Genomic DNA, 21380 nt, shown 5'->3' with positions numbered 1-21380 from the left:
GTGATTGCCTTTAACTGTGTCACGAATACTGCACTGACTGACATGCAGCGAAGTGTACGGTGTTTTGTTTTGGCACATTCAGAGCATCATATAGTGTAATACAATTTAGTTAGTATATTATTACTATAATTATTATTATTATTATTGGTTGCATTTATACAGCGCCTTTCTCAAACTCAAGCACACTCTACAAATATCACTTTTTTCTTTCTTTTTTTAAAGTTGTGACTTGATTACATTTTATGGTAGTTTGCATTCAGTTCTGATATTCATTCATGATTTCATTCATTAATCACAAATTCACGTGTTCTTTCTGTTAATGCATTGTTTCTCATACTTTTCATTTAGGCAAGTTTCCCATGTGATACTATTTATACAAATCTCATGTGTTAGCACATTGTTTACTAGGTTTGCAGAGTCATTGTGTTGTATCTATAATGCTACTACACCACAGAAAGGTTTCTATGCAGGAGCTGTATAAACATACACACAGAGCCAAACAATATGTAAACAGATACATACTCAAAACACATTTACAAACAAAAAGCTACAAAGCTCTCATGAGCAACAAAAATACCACAGTCCCCACTGGCAAATATGAGCTCATTGTTCAAACATGGAGCTCACTCACTCATGCTCTCTCTCTCTCGCTCTCTCTCTCCCTCCCTCTGTTACTCTCTCTCCTTCTCTTTTAATCACTCTCTCTTAAATGGGATGAAGGTCTACAGCCAAAGCAAATACAATCAACAGAAAGAGATATTAAAGGAGAGAGAGTTTGTATTAGTTGACAGTGCTGCTCACATTTCACTACAAACGCAGTCATACTCTGTCTTACTGCCTCACGTAGTACAGGCAAACACATACCTCTCTCAGAACTGGGTGAACAAGCTTCCATAGTAACCAAGCTCTGCCCCTCCCGGGTGGGGATGAAAAACCATGTAAATCTGCTCTACTCTTCCATGGAGAAAACGAGGAGTTAAAGGAGGGGGAGTCAGAGGGAGGCCGGCTGTATAAAGGGAAAGGGGGTGGGGTTGCTGATCCTAGAAGAAGAAAACTTTCCCAACCAGCAGCAAACAAGCTGAGGCAACTCTGAGCGACATACCACACGGTGCACGCACTCGCACACACGTACTGAGCCGTGAACCAGACTCCATTGGAGCCAGCCGCGTACCGAGCACACGTGCAGGGGCACGGGAAAGTGGGCGACTTGTAGGCAGTGAGACCAGAGAGGAGCGAGAATGGGAGAAGACGCAGTGCAGGCGGAGAGGAGCAGTATGGGACATGAGAGTCAGGAGCTGCTAGTGCCCAGTCCCACACACTCCTCGCCAACACACAGCCTCACGCAGCTGGGAACAGCAGCCGCGGCCACCCTTCTTCCGGCCTTTGGATCTGTGGAGGACACCGCTGGCGTGCTTCCCAAGGACGGGGTCTCTCCCGCTAGCCAGGTCAACGCCATCACGGTGCTCACGCTTCTGGACAAGCTGGTGAACATGTTAGACACGGTGCAGGAGAACCAACACAAAATGGAGCAGCGGCAGACTGAAATGGAGAGTGCCGTGCGGGGCATCCAGAACGACGTCACCAAGCTGTCCAAAAGCCACAGCGGCACGGCCAACACGGTCAGCAAGCTCCTGGAGAAAAGCCGCAAGGTCAGCGTTCACATGAAGGAGGTCAAAGACAAGATGGACAAGCAGGCCAGCCAGGTGAAGAGACTTGAGGTCAACCATGCCCACCTACTCCGCAGAAACAACTTCAAAGTCCTTATCTTCCAGGTGAGCGATGGGGCAAGGTGTTCATGGGGTGTGTGTGTGGGTGGGGGGGGGGGTATGTTAACTTCCTTAAACTAGTTTAGCTTAGGTTCCTTATATTAACCTATTGTAAGAGTGAGATCTAGGGAAGGGTGAGGCTCACTGTGTGTGTGCTAAGCACTGTGCTTTAGTATTTGCAGTGTGGCTGTGTTCATATGCACTGGTTTAGGGTGGGGTTGTGGCAGAACACACATTAGACTTATCATGTAACAGTTATGGAACAGATCAGTGTTAGGTCATAGGTCAGAGGAGAAAAGGGGAGAATTAAGTATTGGTTGGGCAGTAACAGGCTCAAACTACTGAAAAGCAGCTCAGAGCAACACATGAAAAGCAAGTGCTCTGAATACAGGGTGTGTCTAAAGATCCAGCCAAGTACAATCCAGATCTTAACAGCTCTACTACTGCACTGTTTCCTCTTGTTTTAGGGATACAGTGTGTTGTGTAGAGATAGCTGTAATGTTACTGCTTACTCACTGACTCCACAAAGAGTGAAGAGCAAGAAACGACTATACTTGTCTGCAAACACTGACTAAAAGATGAGAGTAGCCTAACAGTACTTCCATTTTTAAATATGACCATGACCTTTGTGCTCATTGCTAAGGTAACCTGCTTGCTGGGATGTTGTTCAGAATTAGTGCTGCCAAGGTGTACATTTTGTCCTATAGTACTAAAACATTTAGTATTTGTGTATACTAAATAATACAATGCTGCTATTTGTTGTTGTTTTTTCACTCTCATAGATTTATAATAACTTAAAATCTCAGGGTGCTAGCGTGTGAATATGGATCTGGGTGTGGCACATCTGTGCTTGAGTGTGCTGTTTTAGCATTCAGTAGTGTTTGTTTTCTGTTATATACATGCACACGCTTGTGTGTGTGTGTGTGTGTGTGTGTGTGTGTGTGTGTGTGCGAGTACGTAAATGCATATAAGTGTCTATGAGTGGGTCTGTGTTAGTTTTTTTGTTTGTGTTTGTGTGTGTAATCATGTAAATGTATAGAAGTGTCTGAGAGTGTGTCAGTGTGAGTTTCTGTGAGTGTATATGAGGGAGAGAGTGTATGACTATACGTGTAAATGTGTATAGTCTGTTCCTCATAATTTCCACTAACGATGGGTGGGACACGGAGCAAATTCCTAAAACACACACACACCACCCTGCCCCCCCACATACAGACTCCTCTTCTCCTCTCCTCTCGAACTAATGCTTCCTTCACTTTTTACTGCGCTGGGTCCTTGATATTTCCTTTTGTCTCCCTGTGAGTGTTTTAGTCTCTCAGGATTGGCACACTCCAGAGCTTTTGCTCTGACACTATGCAGCCACACACATACACACACACAGCTGAGTTGGAGTCCCTTCAGATATTATCATACAGATATTTATCCTCAAATACTTTAGATTTTCTGTTTGGGGCAGCATAGAATCCCCACATCAAGGTCCACTAAACCCAGCAGAGCCCTTGCACACAGCTGCAACAACCCTGCATTTCTCCTTGGAAACTAGTACAGGAGAATCCACACCCACTTTTGCGAGCTTTAGAACATTCTTTTTGCAATACCCCATCATGATGAAATTTTAAACCAACACAAGTTCCCATACAGATTGGGTTTTCATAACACAGAGCTCATTATCTAGGAGCCCAACATGCTTCACTTTTTCCCCCAGTCATGCAGAACTAAAAGCATATGATAGTGTATTTTTACTTGCTCCCGACCTAATAAGGCTATCTGTGCCTGTGCAGACAGAAGGGGGGGCTGCTTTCTGTCATCCACAAGCAATCTAACACCCCATCAAGTGTTTGTGTAAGAATAAACATATAATAAATGATCCGTAAATTACTGCATGAACTTAGAGAAAGTGAAATGCAGCATTTTACGGCCTAAAACTGCTGGTTACCTAAAGTAAAACGAATATGAGGCTAGAGCGTGATGGGTCAGGATGAAACAGAGGTGGGGCACTTTATTACCACTTGCAAAAATTAGTATAGCTTGCTGCAAAAGTTGTAGCAGGCCTCTTTTCCAAACCTATGGTTACCTAAGGCTGTCATGTTTTTACTGTTATTGTACTCTGAAATGCAAGGGCTTGCTGTTCTTTTTGTTATTATTATTCGTTTAGTACAAGGACTCAGCCAGGCTGGCTAGGGTTTAATGTAACTGCTATGTTCAGTGGAGCTGTGCTGGGTTTACTGGAGCTATTTTGGGTTGCATGGTTATGGGCCCTTTACACCCCAGCCATTCACTCTCCCTTCATGCTGTCCGACCCCATTCAATAGCATTCAGTCACATACCAGAGCACTATGTAAAATGTGAAACAATGCAGCAACCTGGAAACACACACATACATGCACACACAGCAAGAGCCTCAACAGAACCATTGTAAAGCACAAACTATTTTGTGGTGTACTTTGAGTATGTGTATGTTTGTGTTCTACAGTTTACCTTTACATTTGAAAGGAATCCCTGCAGGTGATTGCTACACAAACCAAATTATATGCTAATTATTTCATGTAAATGATGCAAATATTTTGCAAAACAAAATGAAAAAAATATACCACACATACACACACACACACACACAGGAGCTAGGGAGGAGCTAACATTGTTGCATAGTTTTTGGTGTTTCTGGTGTTTTATTTTCAGATTCAGTCCTTCCTTTGTGAGTCCTTTCTCCCTCAACTAAGATCAACTTTGTAGTTGGTTTTTCTGTATGTCTGGAGGTTTGGGTGTAGCAAGTCATAGCACCTAGAAATATAGGGCATTAAAAACACCCTAAATAGAAGTATGTGTGCTTGCTGTAGCTAATGGGTGATGCAATTCAAATAGAATCAAATATTCCACCAATTCATTTATCTCCCAAAGAATGTTTGTCTTTACAATCTACACATGGCAGTTTGTTTATGGAATACCCTTAGTGGGACGGGAAGGGTGGGGAGGAGGGCAGGAGGAGTTATCAAACAGCTTCCTGCTGAAAGAACTAGTGGATTTTCTCTTAGAATTCCACTTCAGTTGTATAGTGTATGTTTCACAAAGATTATGAGTTTTAATTAGTGTCCAGGAGGATTCATTAAGACAGTCCTCATAAAGGTTTAGGTGTGTGTGTGAGTGAGTGAGTGAGTGAGTGAGTGAGTGAAAGGGAGGGAGAAAGCAAAACCTACTGTCTCAGCTGAAATTAACTTCAAAGGTCCAGTTTCTTGAGCCATGTGGATTACTCCCAGATCTCTTACATCAATCGTATGAGCTGTATGAGGTTGGTGACCGTTGTTGTACACTAATAAGCTAACCCTTAGCAACAGAATGAGGTTAATTGACCCATGCTCACTATCAGGTCAAAGGGTCAAACTAAATTGTCAAAATTAGTAGTTGTATATCTTTGTACACCTTGTGGTAAAACCCAGCATCTATACATAAGAAAACTCAAGACATAGAGTAGACCTCACACATAGAGTTTTGTACTTTGTGATCATATCTAGGACCTTGAATACAGAGATTTGTCAGATGGTTTTTGTGTATCATGGACTGATGTGCTGCTTAGACTGACATACTGCCTATAGTATTGCTTAAACAAATCAGACTATATACTGATAGTGACCTGCACTTGCATGACTGAGTTATTACTAACATTTTTTCATTGTTTCATTGTTTAATTTTTGCTGATGTTAGAACAATGTAAATCACTAGACGTACTGTTGATACTATCTAGGTGTATGAAAAATATGTTTCTAGTTATAAGTCTAAATATTATTTTATGCTGGAAGGCATAATGTAGGGCTAATATTGTAAAATGGTCTATTTAATAGTTTGCAACCATAAAGGTCTGCATTCTGTCTTCGATGAGGGTATATAAAAATTAAGATTATTCCTATTCTACAAGATATTTCTTCTTGTTATTCTGTGTTTCTTGTCCATTCCACTGCACCCGTTTATGCAGTTTTTCTGCCACCATGATGTGTTCACATCTGCCAGTGACATAACTGTGACATACTCTCCAAATTGGTCTATTGATCCATGTGTTCAAACACTTCAATCAGTGTTTTTGTGCAACAGCTCAACTTTATATATGCCCTTAGAAAATAATTCGAAAGAGTTAATTCTTCTATTGGACATTTGGATTTTTTTTTTTTTCAGACTTAGGGTAAGGTTGAGGTCACGTTTATTTATATAGCGCATTGTACAGCACAAGTTGTCACAAAACATGCTTTACAAATATATGAGTCTATATCCCTAATGGGCAAGTCCATATTTATCATATTTTTAGTCTGAGTAGACACTCCAGTGTAGATGTGGAGCCTCCATTAGTCTGGTGGGGCTAGGGTCGGTGGCGGCATGGGCACGTCGATTGGGGGTGTGGCCGTGTCGGCTGGCGAAACCGCAACATTTTCGTGATATTTTGTCACCAATGAGCATGACAAGTTTTCTGTTGGTATTGTCTATGCAATAGAGGGGTAGAAGAACTGTTAAACAGATAAAACACATCAGAACATTTAGCCAGGACACACCGCTCACTCACAGCACTATATTACTGCAGACAGGACAGCTGAAATTCCTCTGTTGTAAGCATTCTGTTTTGTTTCTTCCCTTTGTTGTGTGTTATGAACCTGGCAGTCAGTGTAAGCAGCTAGAGTTTTGTCACCAATTTTGTCACCAATGAGCATGACAAGTTTACTGTTGGTATTGTCTATGCAATAGCATACGAATAAAACAAAATGATTTAGGTTTTATAGGGGAAGGCTCTGCCCCTGGATGAAGTCTTACTAATTTTAGGGAGTACAAGAAACCCTGCAGAAATAACATATCGATCTTCTCACAATTTAGAAGGAGAAAGTTAGTTGCCATCCAGTTTTTTTTTTAATTTCCTTTATACAGTCCTTAAATTTGGTAACAGTATGGACCTCATCAGGATTAGAAAATATATATCCAATTGGGTATCGTCCATGTAGCAGTGGAAGCTAATACCATGCTTACAAATAATTGTGCCTAAAAGTAGCATATATATAATGAGGACAATATGAGCCCCAGTACTGACCCTTGTGGGACACCATATTTTACTTTTGTGAGACCAGGGCATTCATTAAGTACAAGGACAAATTGATAATGATCTGTCAGACAAGATTTGAACAAAGATAGTGCTTGACCTCTAATGTCAATGGGTGTTTCCAGCCCATCTATTAAGACGTTGTGGTCAATGTTGTTGAACACAGCACTAAAATTTAAAAGTATAAGAAAAGAGATGTGGGTGTGAGGATCACCAGCTCTCTGACCACTAATGCTTTACTCCAGAAAAGACTATCCATGTTAAACAGGAAAGAAATTCTGGCAAAATAAAATGAGTCTTTTTCTGTACTGTGTAATGACATTCATAGGAAACAAATTTTATATATACAGTATGTGCCTAGATGAGAAAGATTAATGCAATTAGAAAAATTCAATAAAGAGGCTGCTGGGTAACCAGCTAGCAACTCATTGCAGTAGTCTGAGAATAAAAGCATGAACCTATGTGAATTACATGTCCAAGTGGTTGTACACCATGAAAGAATAAGAGAGCTAAAGCAGAACCTTGTACTACACCTAAAAATTAGTAGTGGTCTATCAAGTAAGATCTAAACAATGTACAAACTAATGTAGACTAGTGTTTTTAAGCTTCTCCATTAAAACATAATAGTAAATTGTGTCAAATGCTGTACTCAAATCCAACAGAACAAAAGGGAAACGTATCTTCTATGCAAGACAAGCAGTAGGTTATTGACCCGTTTAGCCAGTATTAAATATATTTTGAATATACATTTTATATTAAGTACAAGTATTTTGAGCTCCTACTTAAATAAGAGCAAAGCTATTTGGTAAGAACTTCTTAACTTCTTAGACAAAAAAATGTATGTTTTATATATGACAGTAATTGGAAAAAGCATCAAGATGGAGTTTCTTAAATAAATTCTTAAAGACTTAATAGCAACTGCCTGGAAAAAGGGACATGGCACAACTGGCTAAATAATTATATTTAATAAAGGCTCCATGAAGAACCTTGCAAAAAAGTTATGTGGGATCCAATCGCTATGCATAACATTAGAAAGCACATTAATACTAGGTGGAAAAATCAAGGTATTGTTATACAGATACAGATCATATTAATAAGCATTACTCAATCCACAGTTTCATACTCTGATGAACTCAAACTCTGGAGGGGTAGAAGAACTGTTAAACAGATAAAACACATCAGAACATTTAGCCAGGACACACCGCTCACTCACAGCACTATATTACTGCAGACAGGACAGCTGAAATTCCTCTGTTGTAAGCATTCCGTTTTGTTTCTTCCCTTTGTTGTGTGTTATGAACCTGGCAGTCAGTGTAAGCAGCTAGAGTTTCCTGCCTTGCAGGCTGGGTAGGATGGCTCATGCTCTCCACCCCATACGGACTACTGTTGGTAAGAGCTGAAGGACTCAGGCAAGATTCCCAGACTCACATATATGAGCACATCATTCAATCATCACCCAAAAAACACCACACAAGTAAATGGTAGTGTCTAAATACATGTAAAAAAACAAGCAGCCTGGGGTTTTGGCAATAAAAGGATATGAATGCGTTTTTTTTCTGTTTTTCGCATTGTAGAAACATAAACCTTCAACTGAACATTTTTAGTAAGGGGAGAAGCAGGAATGTGAGAAGAACATTTATCTCCAAATGTAAGAAAAATGTGTTACATCTTTGGAAGGACACAGTTGGTATTTCCTTATCAGCAGGAGCTTGCTAGTTGTATCCCACTAGTGCCACAGCTATCTGTGGCTCAGAGTTCAAGACAGCAAAATTGGTTCTGTTCTCTGGGTGCAAAGGATAGCCTTGTGTCTCTACTTGGAAGCCTCTGTTAAATCACACGTACATAACTTGTAAGTAAATACTCTCCTTCATTCATGCGTCATATGTCTCGGAAGTTCCATTACGTCTCACCCTCCTAGGTTGGTAGTTATAGTGTAATAGACCAAGCTTAGATTGGAATTGATTACAACTATTGTTGACAGAAATATTTAATCCCTGCAAATAGATAACAGTTGTAAATAAAATGCTTTTAACTCAGGATTGTGACCATTAGAAAGTACCACTCTGTCTTCCTGTTTCAAAATTTTTTCATGTTATCATTACCAGTTGATCAACGTCATCAACTAGTATATGGTTTAATGGTTACTTAGAAGGTCATGACTTATGAGTCACTAAGAGAGCATCAAGCCAAAAATATACAAAGTTGTGACATTTTAACGCCAGTGATGGCCTCTAAGTTATTCTTTTGGACGTTCTGGCAGTAGTTAAAGCAGATCAGTATACCTGCACAGATCAGTACAGTTCCAAACTTCACAGGTATTCAATCATCATGAAGGGGCTGAATTTTTCTGAAGGTTTCTAGTGGTAGGTTGATGGGTGCTAAGCCATTCAGTCTATATGAACCAGTGCAATGCCATATTAACAACTACTGATTATTTGTCAAAGCAAGATCTTGGAAAATGCATGCATGCATGTATTTCTAGTAAGATCACTTACCGTAATGGTCTTCTAGTGGTCTTCCTAAAGAGACAGTCAAACAAGTTCAGCTGATTCAAAGCCCAGCTGCCAGAGTTCATACTAGGACCAAAACAACAGAATGCATCACCCTGATTGTTAAACCCACACATTTGCACCCAGTGTGTACTAATATTCATCTATAAATCACTAAATAGTTTAGGGCCAATTCCTGTCTCACATGCTCAGGCAATAAATCCCAGGAATGCGCACATTTGTGCAACCAGGTTATTGGCCTTTTTTTCTTTAAAAAGATTAATTTATAGGTTGCAATTTCACAAAGGTAGAAAAGGTCTGACATATCTTTGTTTAATTTTTTTACAACACAAAAACTTGCCATTTTAACAGGGGCATGTAGGCTTTTATATCCACAATAGGGTTGTGTGAATAGGTGTGGCGCCAGCATATTATGAGAGATTTTTAAAAATTGGTTTCTTGATTTTATGCAAATAAGAAGTGAATTATGGCAGGACTGTAGCAAATCACATTGTTGAATTTGCTGTGGTAAGATTTCATGTCATGTCATGCTCAAAGACAAGCCACATGCTAAAAACAAGTATGAACATTCAGGAGATGTTAATTATGTGCTCCTGTCATTCACCTGGTAGAGCAGTTAGAGCACGGTGCCACTAACGCCCAGGTTGTTGATTTGGGAACGCAGGTACCACCATACTTATAGATATGCAAGTTGTTCTGGATAACAGTGTTAACTGTCATAAATATAATGTATCATTTGCAGGAATGCAAAGAAAGAACTACAAAATCTACAACAGTAAGCCTGTTTTCATAAGAATTTTAACAGGACCCAGAACAGGCTTGCACACCCTTATTCTGGACTGTTAAATTGTTGACATGCCCCCAAAGCTGTTAACAGTTGTTGAAGGAAGCAATTTGCCCAGCTAGTGACTTACAGAAGACATAGTAAACTAAACCTTGTAAGTCCTCGTGTGACATGTCATTTTATCTGCCAGGTGAGAAAATGTCATGGGTGTGATCATTATATTTCATATGTTACAGAGATTCTGCAAGCTATTTGGATTTACTGGTCAACATGACATGAAATCAAGCAAACATCTAGGCCCTCTTGAATCAACACTCCCACATGGTTACCATTTCAATTTGCATATGATGCAAAGCTCTCCACTACTGCACAATGCCAACCTTTTCAAATTCCCCCACTGAGGTGGCTAACGAATGCAATTCTCATTAGCAAAATTAATAAAATTTATTCCCAGAAAATGACATTTTATAGGGTTATGAAAATTACATAGTCAAACACAGTGTTAACCTACAAAATGCAAAACAGGCTTTGTCCTTTTTAATAGCTAACATTTATATATTTGCATTCTTCCAAAGAAGCCAGAAAAATAAAAGGAAAATATGTGTCCTTTTAAGATAATCTAAATTCTTCTCTTGTCCATTCTGAAATGTTCAGCTTTCCCTTAAAAATACAGCTCAGAACTAGATTCTCCTTCTCCTTCTCTCTCTCTCTCTCTCTCTCTCTCTCTCTCTCTCTCACACACACACACACACACACACACACACACAAACACACACAGTATAAGTTTAAACTCATTCTGGCAGTTGCAGATCTGTATTCTCTCTGACATAATGTTAGCTCTGGGTGTGGTTCTGTGTGTTCATTTTGTGATAGGACCTATTAGAAGAAGGCATGGCTATGTAACAGACTTTTACTAAAGCAATCATAGAAGCATATATGTGTGTGTCTGAGAAGTTTTATCTTCTCACTTCTCTCAACAGAGTGACTTCTGTATTGGAATTCTGTGTCTTATCGCTAAGAACAAAAATTCTGACTCTCGTGTGAGTTTTAACACTAGCCCACCACCAGCCCTGGAATTCCTTAAATTCTTTGGAACACTCCCGTAAACATGTGGGGAATGGGGGTCTGGTGCAGGTCTCTTCCCAAAAGCATCCGCAAACAGCCAACAGTCCTAACCCTTCCTGTCCTATGCCCCAAATGGCTTCCCACCTTGGAAAGTCTGAGCTGAGCTGCTTGGCTTTCATTTGGCTTCCTTCCTTTCTCTCTTTATTCTTCTGCCTTTGTGATTGTTTCCAGAAGGAACAAAGAGGGGTAGGGGTGTGTGTGTGTGCGTGTGTGTTTGTGCATGCGTGAGTGTGCATGCGTGTGTGTGTGTGTGTGTGTGTGTGTGTGTGTGTGTGTGTGTGTGTGTGTGTGTGTGTGTGTGCACGTGTGTGTACGCACACGCGACAAAGAGACAGCAGGGCTGGGAGTGTGTGTGTGAGACTGTGATCCCTTACATTTTTGTGATCCTGTACATTTTGTGGGCTCTTAGGCTGGTTTGTCAATGCCACATCTAAACACAAAGATAAGTGGATCTTCAGCAGTGCACCATAAATTTAACAAACTCTGGGAACTAAAAAGTAATTACTGCATAGAAGATTCATAAACAACATTATCCATTTAGAATATTATTAGTATAGTAATCACAGATATATATGTAAACAAATAATCTATTATAGTAGAAACAACTACACATAGAGTAATCCCTACTGCCATTGTCCTGCTACAGATTGAGACAAGCAGGAAACCCCTACACTCATTGCTGATCCTTTTTAAGGACTTTTCAACTGTACTGTAAAATTTAAAGTAATAGGCTGCACATAGTTTCCATTTGGAATCCTCCCCAACTTTTCCCCGGCAGACAGGTTGTCCAGGCAACCAAATTCAAACAGCCACGGAGCAGGAAGCTATTTGCAAAGGACTGCACATGCATTTCGTATAGCAGCTAAAACAGCAACAAATGAACATAAGCAACATTGTCTTCAGCTGGTATGCAATCTAATCAATTCACATGTGAAGTGTCGGGATGATTAAACAAAAAAGGAAAGCACAAATGTGACCATTTTTCTCACAGTACCATTAGAGTGACATGTGCGTTGTGTGTGTGTTTTGTGTTTTAGGAGGAGAATGAGATCCCCTCCAGTGTGTTTGTGAAGGAGCCGACACCGCTGCCTCAAGAAGGCGAGACCGAATCACTGGCCCTGGATGCCAACCGGTCGCATGAGGAAGAGGGGCTCCAAACCATTCAACTCTCCTCTGATGAGGAGTTTGGGCCAGAGGAGGAAGAAGAGGAGTCTTTGGGAATGATGGAGCTGGCAGGAGAGCATGTGGAGAAATCTCGTGCTGAGAAAATCAAGCGTTCCAGCCTGAGGAAGGTGGACAGTCTGAAGAAAGCATTTTCCCGGCAGAATATAGAGAAAAAGATGAACAAGATTAGCACCAAGATTGTGTCACCAGAGCAGCGTGAGAAGATCAAGAAGAGTCTAGCCCCCACCCACCAGAAGAATCCAAGTGGTAAGAGCTCTTCCTTCAAGGTGTCTCCCCTCACCTTCAATATCAAGAAAATTCGGCACGGCGAGGCCGAGACAAATGTGCATGCGGAAGCCGAGAGCTCATCCAGTGCCATGGCCGCCATCGAGCTGGCACCCATCGATAGCCCAGAGCAGGATGTGTCCTTCACAGAGGTCCATTCACAGCTGGCACCAGGTCAGGGGGAGGCCAAAGCAGCTGTGGAGGCCATGGAGAAAGAGGAGATAGCTCTGAATTACCCTGCCGAGGCGGAGCTGTCCATCACAGAGGAAGTGAGCGTGGAATACGCTCTATCTGCAACACTCCCCCAGGATGCCTCCCATATCAAGATGTCCCATGGAGCCTTCCGCGGAGGGGATACAGAGGACGAAGAGCAGGAGAAGGAGGGAGAGGGGGCTGCTGTAGTTCAAGCTAAGAATGTTGCTGTAGAGCAACTGTCTTAAGGTTCTGTTACTCTGCTCCTTCCAGGGCTGACCTGGCCCCGCCACCTGCTGCCACGCCCCTGCCCTCCCTCAGCACCCAGACACCCTGGCCTTCAGCGCAGCCCCACAGCCTTGTATCTAGCAAGCTAAAGGCACATATCTGGATTTGACTCTCACTGCTTGAAACCCTGAGAATTTCTTATGGTTATTCTATAAGAGATTAGACAGAGAAATATGTGACAACCTTTGAGTGCCCTGCTCTGTGCAGTGTTAAAACAAGCCGGACTTCATCCTGTTTTCTAGACTTACACATTGCTACGTCATCAGTCTGCTATGCCATGATTTCTTTTTAATCATGGTTTACTCTCAATGTCGATTTTGTGTTTAATGACTATGATCAAAATCCATTATCTTAACTTCTTTATCTATTTTTTTCAGTTCTTAAAAATCCCCACTAATCGAATGTTAGAATGTTGTATTTAGGAGTAAGAGCGCAGTAAGAATGCAGTCATCTCGGAGCACCGAACCTCCTCTGGGTCAGATAGCAATGCTGGACTCCATTCTGGAAGTCTGCCTCTCACTGATAGCATTTTAGTGCCAGTGTGCTGCTGGCAGGCAAGGCTTTTGGATGCAGGGCTGGTGTAGAACCATTAGGGGACATAGGAGATTGTACAAAAAAGGACAGGTTATGGTAAAGTGCAGAAAGAAGCCAGATACAGGGGATGGATCTGACTGGTGAATACAGGTTGGCATTTCCATCAGCATTAAGGGCTGAACCATATCAGATACATAACAAAGCTCACTGCTCATTTTTTAAAAATAATTAAACAAAAGTTGAAGTAAAAAATATCCCCACTAATGTCTAAAAATGCACAATAAGCAAAGGATAATCAGGCAGTTATGCAAGACTACAGTATCATGAAAAATTTTAATTCAAAATAAAAAACTAAACTAAAAGTGTCCCTTAAAAACAGTAAAAAGTGTAATTGACTTGTGCTGAGGCCAGGTGTCTGCTTCACGTGTGAATAGGGAGGAGGGGGTTATAGATAGCTTCCTGACTTTAAAATGTCTTGCTTATGCTTAGAATATATGAACTGCAGTTGTATAACCATCAAGAAGATAACCGCATCACTGACTCAGTAATATATTAGAAAGATCGCTATTTTCACACTTAAAGTATACTTACAAAAAAAAAAGATCACTGTTGCCAAAGAAACTGATCATAGAAGACAACTTGTAACCATATTTTGTGGAGCTTTTAATTAATTTCATTTACATTTTCTATACTGTTACTGAATTACATATTTCTAGAATATTATCAGAATGCCAATAAAAGATTCTGAACCTCATGGGTGTGAATTTTTCCTCTGTAGAAAACACTTTTGAAGTAGTATAACTTGCAATAACTAGGAATCCATGCACACCAAAGTTCGGACATCCCAAACCCTTTTTACCACGACTAACGCATCTTTTCCTTTTGTTTTCTGTAGTAGGCTTCACTCTGCAGCTTACAAATCTTCAGGTAATATTATGGGTTTTTTCCCCATTATCATGAAATATGCTTAATACCTAATTCAGTCAGAGCAGGGCGGATTTGGTTCACTTATTTTTGTTGTGATGACTGCATTTCACAATCTCACGCAGAGGCAGGGTGGTCAAACTGCGCATGCTCAGTTTTTCCTTCCTTTGTTTGGGAGGGTCTAGTTGCTCCTGAAGGACATTAACCCATGCGGGTTTCATCTTCCTCCTCAAACATTCAACACCCCAAACTGGCTAAAAACTGCAAAACACTGGTTCCTTTAGGCAAAAAGTAAAAACACTAGTGCTCGTTTTCACTCAAGACTGCAATCCTACATCACAGCTAAGACAAGAACCATACCTTTGTCAATCTTAGAACATTTTACCTGAAAAATATACGCAGCAACAGCTTTATATAGCACAAGCCAGGGATATGCAAGCCTCAGTCTGTAATTATGAGATTCTATTACACTGAGGTGATATTACTCAGTTCATTTCAATAGGACTCGTTAGTTAAAGTTGGCGCAATCCATTTTAAAGTTGTTGCTAATTTCCTCTGAACCCAGCTACGAAGTACTCGACCCTCTATCCATCAGTGTTGAAAAGTTACCCGCTGATTACAAAGCTCAACACAAGCACCAAGAAGAACTCTTTCCCTTCCGAGCGAGTACATAAACGATCTCTATCAGTTTAGTTCTGAAAATAGATCACTTACATCAGCTTTAGTTTCTATCCATTACACATCTCTCTTTGAAACACGACGGGTTTTGCATGACTTGGTGTAGTGTGCTTGGCCAAGTGTTCAGCAGGTCTGGAGACGGAGTGCCTCACTGCGCGGCCTGTGAGCGGGGAACTTAACGCAACTTTTAGCGTACATTTGTCGCCCCCTGGCGCCTTTTAATTATCTTTCTTTATGTATACAATCTCACGATCAGTAACAACCGTAAACTCATTATTTGACACTATACATACAGAATCGGCGTAACGGCAAAGAACGAATATTCAGTGAAATATTCAGTGTATGTGTCGTGTTATGAGGGCGGTACAGTAGTCACGGTGGCCGAGAGGTTAAGGCGTTGGACTCGAAATCCAATGGGGTTTCCCCGCACAGGTTCGAATCCTGTTCGTGACGGTGTGTCGTTTTCTTTCTCTCGGCCAACCAGAAAATCTCACAGTCTGCCTAAGCCAGTTATTTAATTTTCAGCGGCAATGCTTACCGTGTCAAACAAGGCAATGCATAAATATGTTGCGGGTATTTATTGGTTTGTTTTATGGCCAAGTGCGTTAACCACCATTTAAGTCTCATTTCACCGTAAAGTTACCGCACTTTCTTGATAACAGCGGTGGCTAACTTCACATAATTCGTGATAAATGCCCAAAGCCTGTAAACAATTAATTAACTTTAATTACCAATAAATTAACTTCCGTTAAACGTTTTATTAGACAGAACGCTAAAATATCACGTTCGTCTTACAATGGCATATGCTTCCATCGAAAATGTATGTTTGTTAAAAGATCTTAAACATGGATTAAAGAATGTTAATGTCGTTTTCATCGTGTTGGAAATAGGTACGTAGACAAAATTTTGAATGAAATCAACTTTCTTCTACTTGAGTTAATTCTTTTTTTTCCTCTCTCTCTCTCTAACAAACAGCTAAACTAGAATCTGCAGAGGCAGATGTTAGTCGATTAAAAAGGAGAAACTAGCAAAAACCGGTATTGAAATGGTGCCGAGATTCCCACTGGTCAGGAAATCTTTAAAATTTTCAGATATGGGAAGTCATGGGATTTGATATTTTGGGAGGTGGGTAATCATTGAATATCATGGAAATTATGAGCTTTTAAATTGGTTGCAATTTTTTTAATTATTACTTTTTCGTTCTGTGCCCATTTAAAACGGAGGTGGTCTGTTTTGTTTTCCATTATAGGTCATGGAAATCCAGATTTTCGGTCAGTGTTTTTTGTCAGGAGATTTGACTTGTAGGCCTATAGCCCCAATCCCCATTTTACAGAAGTACTAATGTGCTCAAATGGTGGTGGTGGTTTAGTGTTACGGCGTGAATGTGGCTGTAAGTTACCATTTATAAACGCGCATATCCCTCTCACTGATTAGTTTTAGAAGTGAATTTCACTTTAATACATACGGGACATTTTTAAAGGCGGATGCAAGGCGAAAAAAATGCCAAATGCTTTGTGCTGTCTTGCAAGTATTTCGCACTATTTATGGTGAGTTTTGAACAATTACTGATCAAATTCAGCCTCTTGCGCTTCCCGGAGACCCCCCTACTGGCCAATCATCTGTATTACTTATAAAATTATCATTTGTGAGCTAACCCTGTAAGCAAGTACCATGTTGCAATCAGAGAACCTCCGATATCATGTCCATAAATGTAACTTCAGCATGTACATTAAGCATTAATGCTATTCAGCTGAAACTGGTTTATACCTGGAATGTTTAACCACTGAACTGCATAAAGCTATGAACCTTTACCTGATCCAAATAAACCTGCTCATGATTAATTGTGAATGAGGTCGTGTGACTAAGACCAAGGATGGCCACGAGGTGCGCTCCTGTATGGTGGCTGACAGGACAGGTAGCATTACCCTGTGTGTGTGGGATGAAGTGGGAGGTCTCCTACAGCCTGGAGACATCATCCGGCTTTCACGTGGGTATGAACAGATGCACATACCTGCCCCTTATCCCCAGAAAATACACATTTACAACACTGCTGTTACACTGTTCACATGGGGAGCAGTTTGAATGCTAAAGTCTCTTATTTACTGATGCTAACCTTTTTGACCTCCAGATATGCATCACTTTTCAAAGGTTGCCTCACACTCTACATTGGGAGGACGGGGGAGCTCCATAAAGTTGGAGAGTAAGGGTTAAGTTATATTGACACCAGCACTGAGTTGTAATGGTGTGTACAGTAACTCACTGGTGTTTTATGCCTGTAATGCATCTGTTCCTCTGCTCTGAAGGTTTTGCATGGTTTTTTCGGAAGTTCCAAACTTCAGTGAACCCAACCCAGAGGTGCTGGCCCAGATCAGTCAGAACAACCAAGGGAATAAACCTGTGAGCTCTTTTTACATATGGTGGTGAGACTGTATGCGAGTGCAATATTTTATTTACAAAGTGTGTAAAATTTTAAATTCATGTACACATCCATTGGAAAAGAACTGAGTGAGTGTTCAGTGGTTTGGATCTCAACAGGTCAAAGCAGATGTTCAGAGTAACACAGCTGCCATTCAGAAAACTCCACCAGGACCTGCAGGTCAGGGGGGGCGGGAGTGAAACTTTTATTCAGGATCTAAAAGCATGTGGGTTACATTCATTAGGTAATAGTGAGAATTTTATATATATTTTATTATATATATGAATGAGATTGTTAGGAAATGCAAAACAGAAATGATTGGTATACAGTTTCAGAATTGTGACTCTTATTGGATGTGGGTGGAATTTAAAATAAATAAATAAATAAATTTGGGCCAGTTGCATTACACATGGCAAATATAAAATCAAGAACTTGATGCAATATCATGCCAGATTGAAAAATGCATAGATGTCAAATACATTTGTATATGCTTCTAAGTAAAGTGACTTGGTTTGGGATCTCTCTCTCTCACTCTCACTCTCAGCCAGTGGATCTCCCACTTCCCTTTCCTCAAGTGGCTCCTTGCCCCTCTTTTGTGAATCCGTTGCTGCAGGAGCCCATAGATTGAACCATATCCATGACAACCTTTCTTCTGGATCAAACTGCTCCAAAATATGTAATGGGCGGGACCCTCGTCGAGCCTTAAAGAGATGATTTGGCATCACTCCATCTATTGCCAAAAGCAGTCATAAGGTTACATCAGATGTGTGCATAATTTTATTGTATTGAATTCAGTCAATGTTAAAGAGCAAGTGAAAACTAAGCTAAACTGCCCCCCCCTTCTATGTTTGACTCAGCATTGCACTGATATTGCTTTTTAAAATGCAATATCTGATCAGATTTACCTGCCCATAATTTCTTTTACATCTTCACCCCTGAATGTGGAAAAATATACAAACTGAATTAGCACTGTCCAATTTAAAAAGTCTTTTTCTTTTTTTTTTTATCCCCAACCTTTTTTTCCCTCCTTCATAATGCCCTTCTATCCCCTCTAATCTGCAAACCACTGCTTCACAGATGATCTTTTATAGGTGTTCATACAGTTTGAGTTAAATATTATTTTTTAAAAAAGGTGGCTTTAACTGTGAAATCATCCACTTCTTAAAAGGAACACTTACCATTCACAACTCTCCTTAATACCTCTTTGTGCAGTGAGTTGAAAGGAAAATGAATTAATTTGGTAAACATGACATTTTTGTTTGATTTTCTGACTTGAGTCCCAGATTCCTTTATAACTATAATGTATTAAATAATTATTTTTGTATTACATTTTGCTTAAAGTGTCTATAGGGAAGATTTGTTACTTTTGAGTCACTTTAACCAAGGAAGTGGTTTCATTATATAAAATGTTATTACTTACAATCAAATAAAGTCAAATGTATTTGTATAGTGCTTTTTACAACAGATGTCACTAAGATGCTTTTCAACTGTCCAAGCCAAGGGTGACGGGGACAAGGAAAAGTTCCCTAGAGCATGAGAAAGAAACCTTGAGAGGTGCCAGGACAGGGGGGGGCTGAGAATGGTAACAAGGGTTTTTTTGTTTTTTAAGAACGGGGGGGATTGGCAATTAATGCCTAGTCTGGTTTTCTAGAGTCTTGTCCAGAGGGTGTGCACGTTTGAGACCCATCCTGCAAGAGAACGTCCATTAAGGGCAACAGAGGAGTAGTTATCTGGGCTGGAGGTGTGGTGGGAGCAGCCATGGCATTTCACCTCGCCATCAGAGGAAACCCGACACCATCTTAAGGCCTGTTCCAATACTGTTAACTTCAGCACATTTTGTTCTTGTGCAACAGAAGTCTTTGTAGACTGGGTGTTTGGCTTTTTTTTCTTTTCTTTTTTTTTTTAATTAATTTTTGCTTTTACTATAGTATAATTCCAGGAATGTCTGTTTTAGGGTGAGGTAATTTGTTGTATGGGTAAATTGGGATTGACCCATGGAGATGTTAGTTGTATAGTTTTTGTAAACTACTGTAGGCTAGTTCTCCCTTTTAATTAACATCTGGCTCTGCAGTCTTGAATGATTCTAGTTTGGCTGTTTGTCAGAACAAAAAAAAAAAAAGCTAACGCGATTAGAAGAAATAAGCAATTAATATCTAGTCAAGTTTTCTACAAGTCCTAGTCTGGTCCCGATGGTATCCATCACGAGCAACAGGAAAGTAGTTGGCTAGGGTAGAGGTGTGGTGTGCTACAGGAGGGGATAGCAGGGGTGGTGGGAGGAGCCATGGCAGCTGAGACAGGTTGAGGCTCGGTAGCATAATGACATCAGCAGTAGGTGAACCTCAGCAGAAGGAGAGACTAGATCATTAGGCATGTCCAGGTACGAGGGTGTGTGAATTGGGGAACTATGTGTAATGATGGACTCTGGCAGATCTAGATATAGCGGTACAGCTAAAAGGAAAGAGCCAGAAGGAACCACAGGCATGAGGGCACTCTGGAACATCAGCACGCTGCCACTCTGTCAAGAAACCTGAGTGACAAGAGAGGTGAGGGCATTAAACCTCCCAGTTTACCAGAACTCTCCATGGACCCCAAGATCCACACCATTACCCAAGATGGGAAGTAGTTCATAAAAATGCCTGACTACAGTTTTCAGCCTAGCCTTAAATATTGAGACTGGGTCTGAGTCGCAAACATTTACAGGACAGTTATTCCATAGTGTAGGAGCTTTACAGGAAAAGGCTTTGCCCCCTGTGGTAGCTTTTCTTATTCTTGGTACTAGTAAAGAGCTGCACCTTTTGATCTAAGCAGATATTGTGGATCATAATGCACTTGTTCTGAGGTACTGTGGTGCAAGACAATTCAATGTTTTGTGGGGCAAGATGAGTCAATGTTTTGTAGGCAATTAGAAGTATTTTAGAATCAATAGGAAATTTTACTGGGAGCCAATGTAAAGTAGCTTGGATAAGTTAGAGCTTGTTGAGGCACTTAATGGTACAGCCAGATAGTAAAGAATTACAGTAGTCCAATCTTGAAGTGATAAATGCATGGACTAGCTTTTCTGTGAGGAGAGTATGTTCCTAATCTTTGAAATGTTCCTGAGGTGGAGAAAGGCAGTCCTAGAAGTATTATTTAGATGAGCTTTAAACAAGAGACTGGGATCCATAATCACTCCAAAACCTTTAACTGTTAGAGAAAAATTGACTGGGAGACCATTTAGGTTCACTGAATAACTAGAGAGCAAAGATTAGGAATATACTCTCCTCACACAATGCAGAAAAGCTAGTCATTTATCACTTCAAGATTGGACTACTATAATCCAGTCCTCAGTAATCCTATGCTGATGTCCTCTGGTTTGGCTGAGACATATCTGAATATCATCAATGTAGCAGTGGAAACTAGCACAGTGAATACATATAAAGTCACCTAGAGGTAGCAAATAGAAAGAAAAGGCAAGGACCTTGGAGCAGATCCTTTTGGGACACTATAGCTAACCTTGTATGCTGAGAAGTCTCCATTTATGTTAAACTGGTAGCAACCAGCTAGATAAGATTTAAACCAGGAAAATTTCCCCTAATCCCAACAACATTTAAGTCCATCTCGAAATAAATGGAAGGTTTGACATGGGCCTGTAATTGGGTTGAGGTTA

The 21380-nt window shown here is 40.5% G+C and overlaps 2 protein-coding genes, 1 long non-coding RNA gene and 1 other non-coding gene across 5 annotated transcripts; 3 read left to right on the top strand and 1 right to left on the bottom strand.

Annotated features, from left to right (window-relative positions):
* The first annotated feature begins 1075 nt into the window (after positions 1-1075).
* cavin2b (caveolae associated protein 2b) lies at positions 1076-14470 on the top strand. Its single transcript, XM_035527019.2, has 2 exons — positions 1076-1772; positions 12291-14470. The coding sequence occupies exons 1-2, from the start codon at positions 1239-1241 to the stop codon at positions 13140-13142; spliced, it is 1386 nt and encodes a 461-aa protein (XP_035382912.1). The 5' UTR covers positions 1076-1238; the 3' UTR covers positions 13143-14470.
* LOC113575313 (uncharacterized) lies at positions 5936-15674 on the bottom strand. 2 transcript variants are annotated; one of them, XR_014122677.1, is made up of 4 exons: positions 15355-15674; positions 11628-11683; positions 9330-9410; positions 5936-6229 (listed from the first exon to the last, which is right to left on the bottom strand). It is a non-coding gene; the product is annotated as an uncharacterized LOC113575313 (long non-coding RNA). The 2 variants fall into 2 exon arrangements; XR_003410404.3 differs by lacking the exon at positions 11628-11683 and having other exon boundaries at positions 15355-15664.
* A 15-nt stretch (positions 15675-15689) lies between these two features.
* Positions 15690-15771, top strand: trnas-cga (transfer RNA serine (anticodon CGA)). Its single transcript has one exon. It is a non-coding gene; the product is annotated as a tRNA-Ser (tRNA).
* Positions 15772-16114: 343 nt separating this feature from the next.
* On the top strand, positions 16115-18229 carry nabp1b (nucleic acid binding protein 1b). Its single transcript, XM_081707648.1, has 4 exons — positions 16115-16208; positions 17171-17309; positions 17447-17518; positions 17622-18229. Exons 1-4 carry the CDS (start codon positions 16115-16117, stop codon positions 17740-17742), a joined length of 426 nt encoding a protein of 141 aa, XP_081563774.1. The 3' UTR covers positions 17743-18229.
* The last annotated feature ends 3151 nt before the right edge of the window (positions 18230-21380 follow it).

The sequence above is a fragment of the Electrophorus electricus genome, chromosome 3 (genome assembly GCF_041902795.1).
Source record: "Electrophorus electricus isolate QZ-2024a chromosome 3, ASM4190279v1, whole genome shotgun sequence".
NCBI classification, from domain to species: Eukaryota; Metazoa; Chordata; class Actinopteri; order Gymnotiformes; family Gymnotidae; genus Electrophorus; species Electrophorus electricus.
Note: the sequence above shows the minus strand (reverse complement) of the source record. Positions and strands in the feature narration are given on the sequence as shown.

What these genes read in the sequence shown, in the direction of transcription:
- cavin2b (XM_035527019.2), top strand. Translation starts at nt 1,239, where the DNA reads ATGGGAGAAGACGCAGTGCAGGCGGAGAGGAGCAGTATGGGACATGAG. An exon ending in TCAAAGTCCTTATCTTCCAG is followed by an intron (nt 1,773 to 12,290) that starts GTGAGCGATGGG and finishes TTTGTGTTTTAG; the next exon opens with GAGGAGAATGAGATCCCCTC.
- nabp1b (XM_081707648.1), top strand. Translation starts at nt 16,115, where the DNA reads ATGGCATATGCTTCCATCGAAAATGTATGTTTGTTAAAAGATCTTAAA. An exon ending in TTTCATCGTGTTGGAAATAG is followed by an intron (nt 16,209 to 17,170) that starts GTACGTAGACAA and finishes ATTGTGAATGAG; the next exon opens with GTCGTGTGACTAAGACCAAG. An exon ending in ATCATCCGGCTTTCACGTGG is followed by an intron (nt 17,310 to 17,446) that starts GTATGAACAGAT and finishes TTTGACCTCCAG; the next exon opens with ATATGCATCACTTTTCAAAG.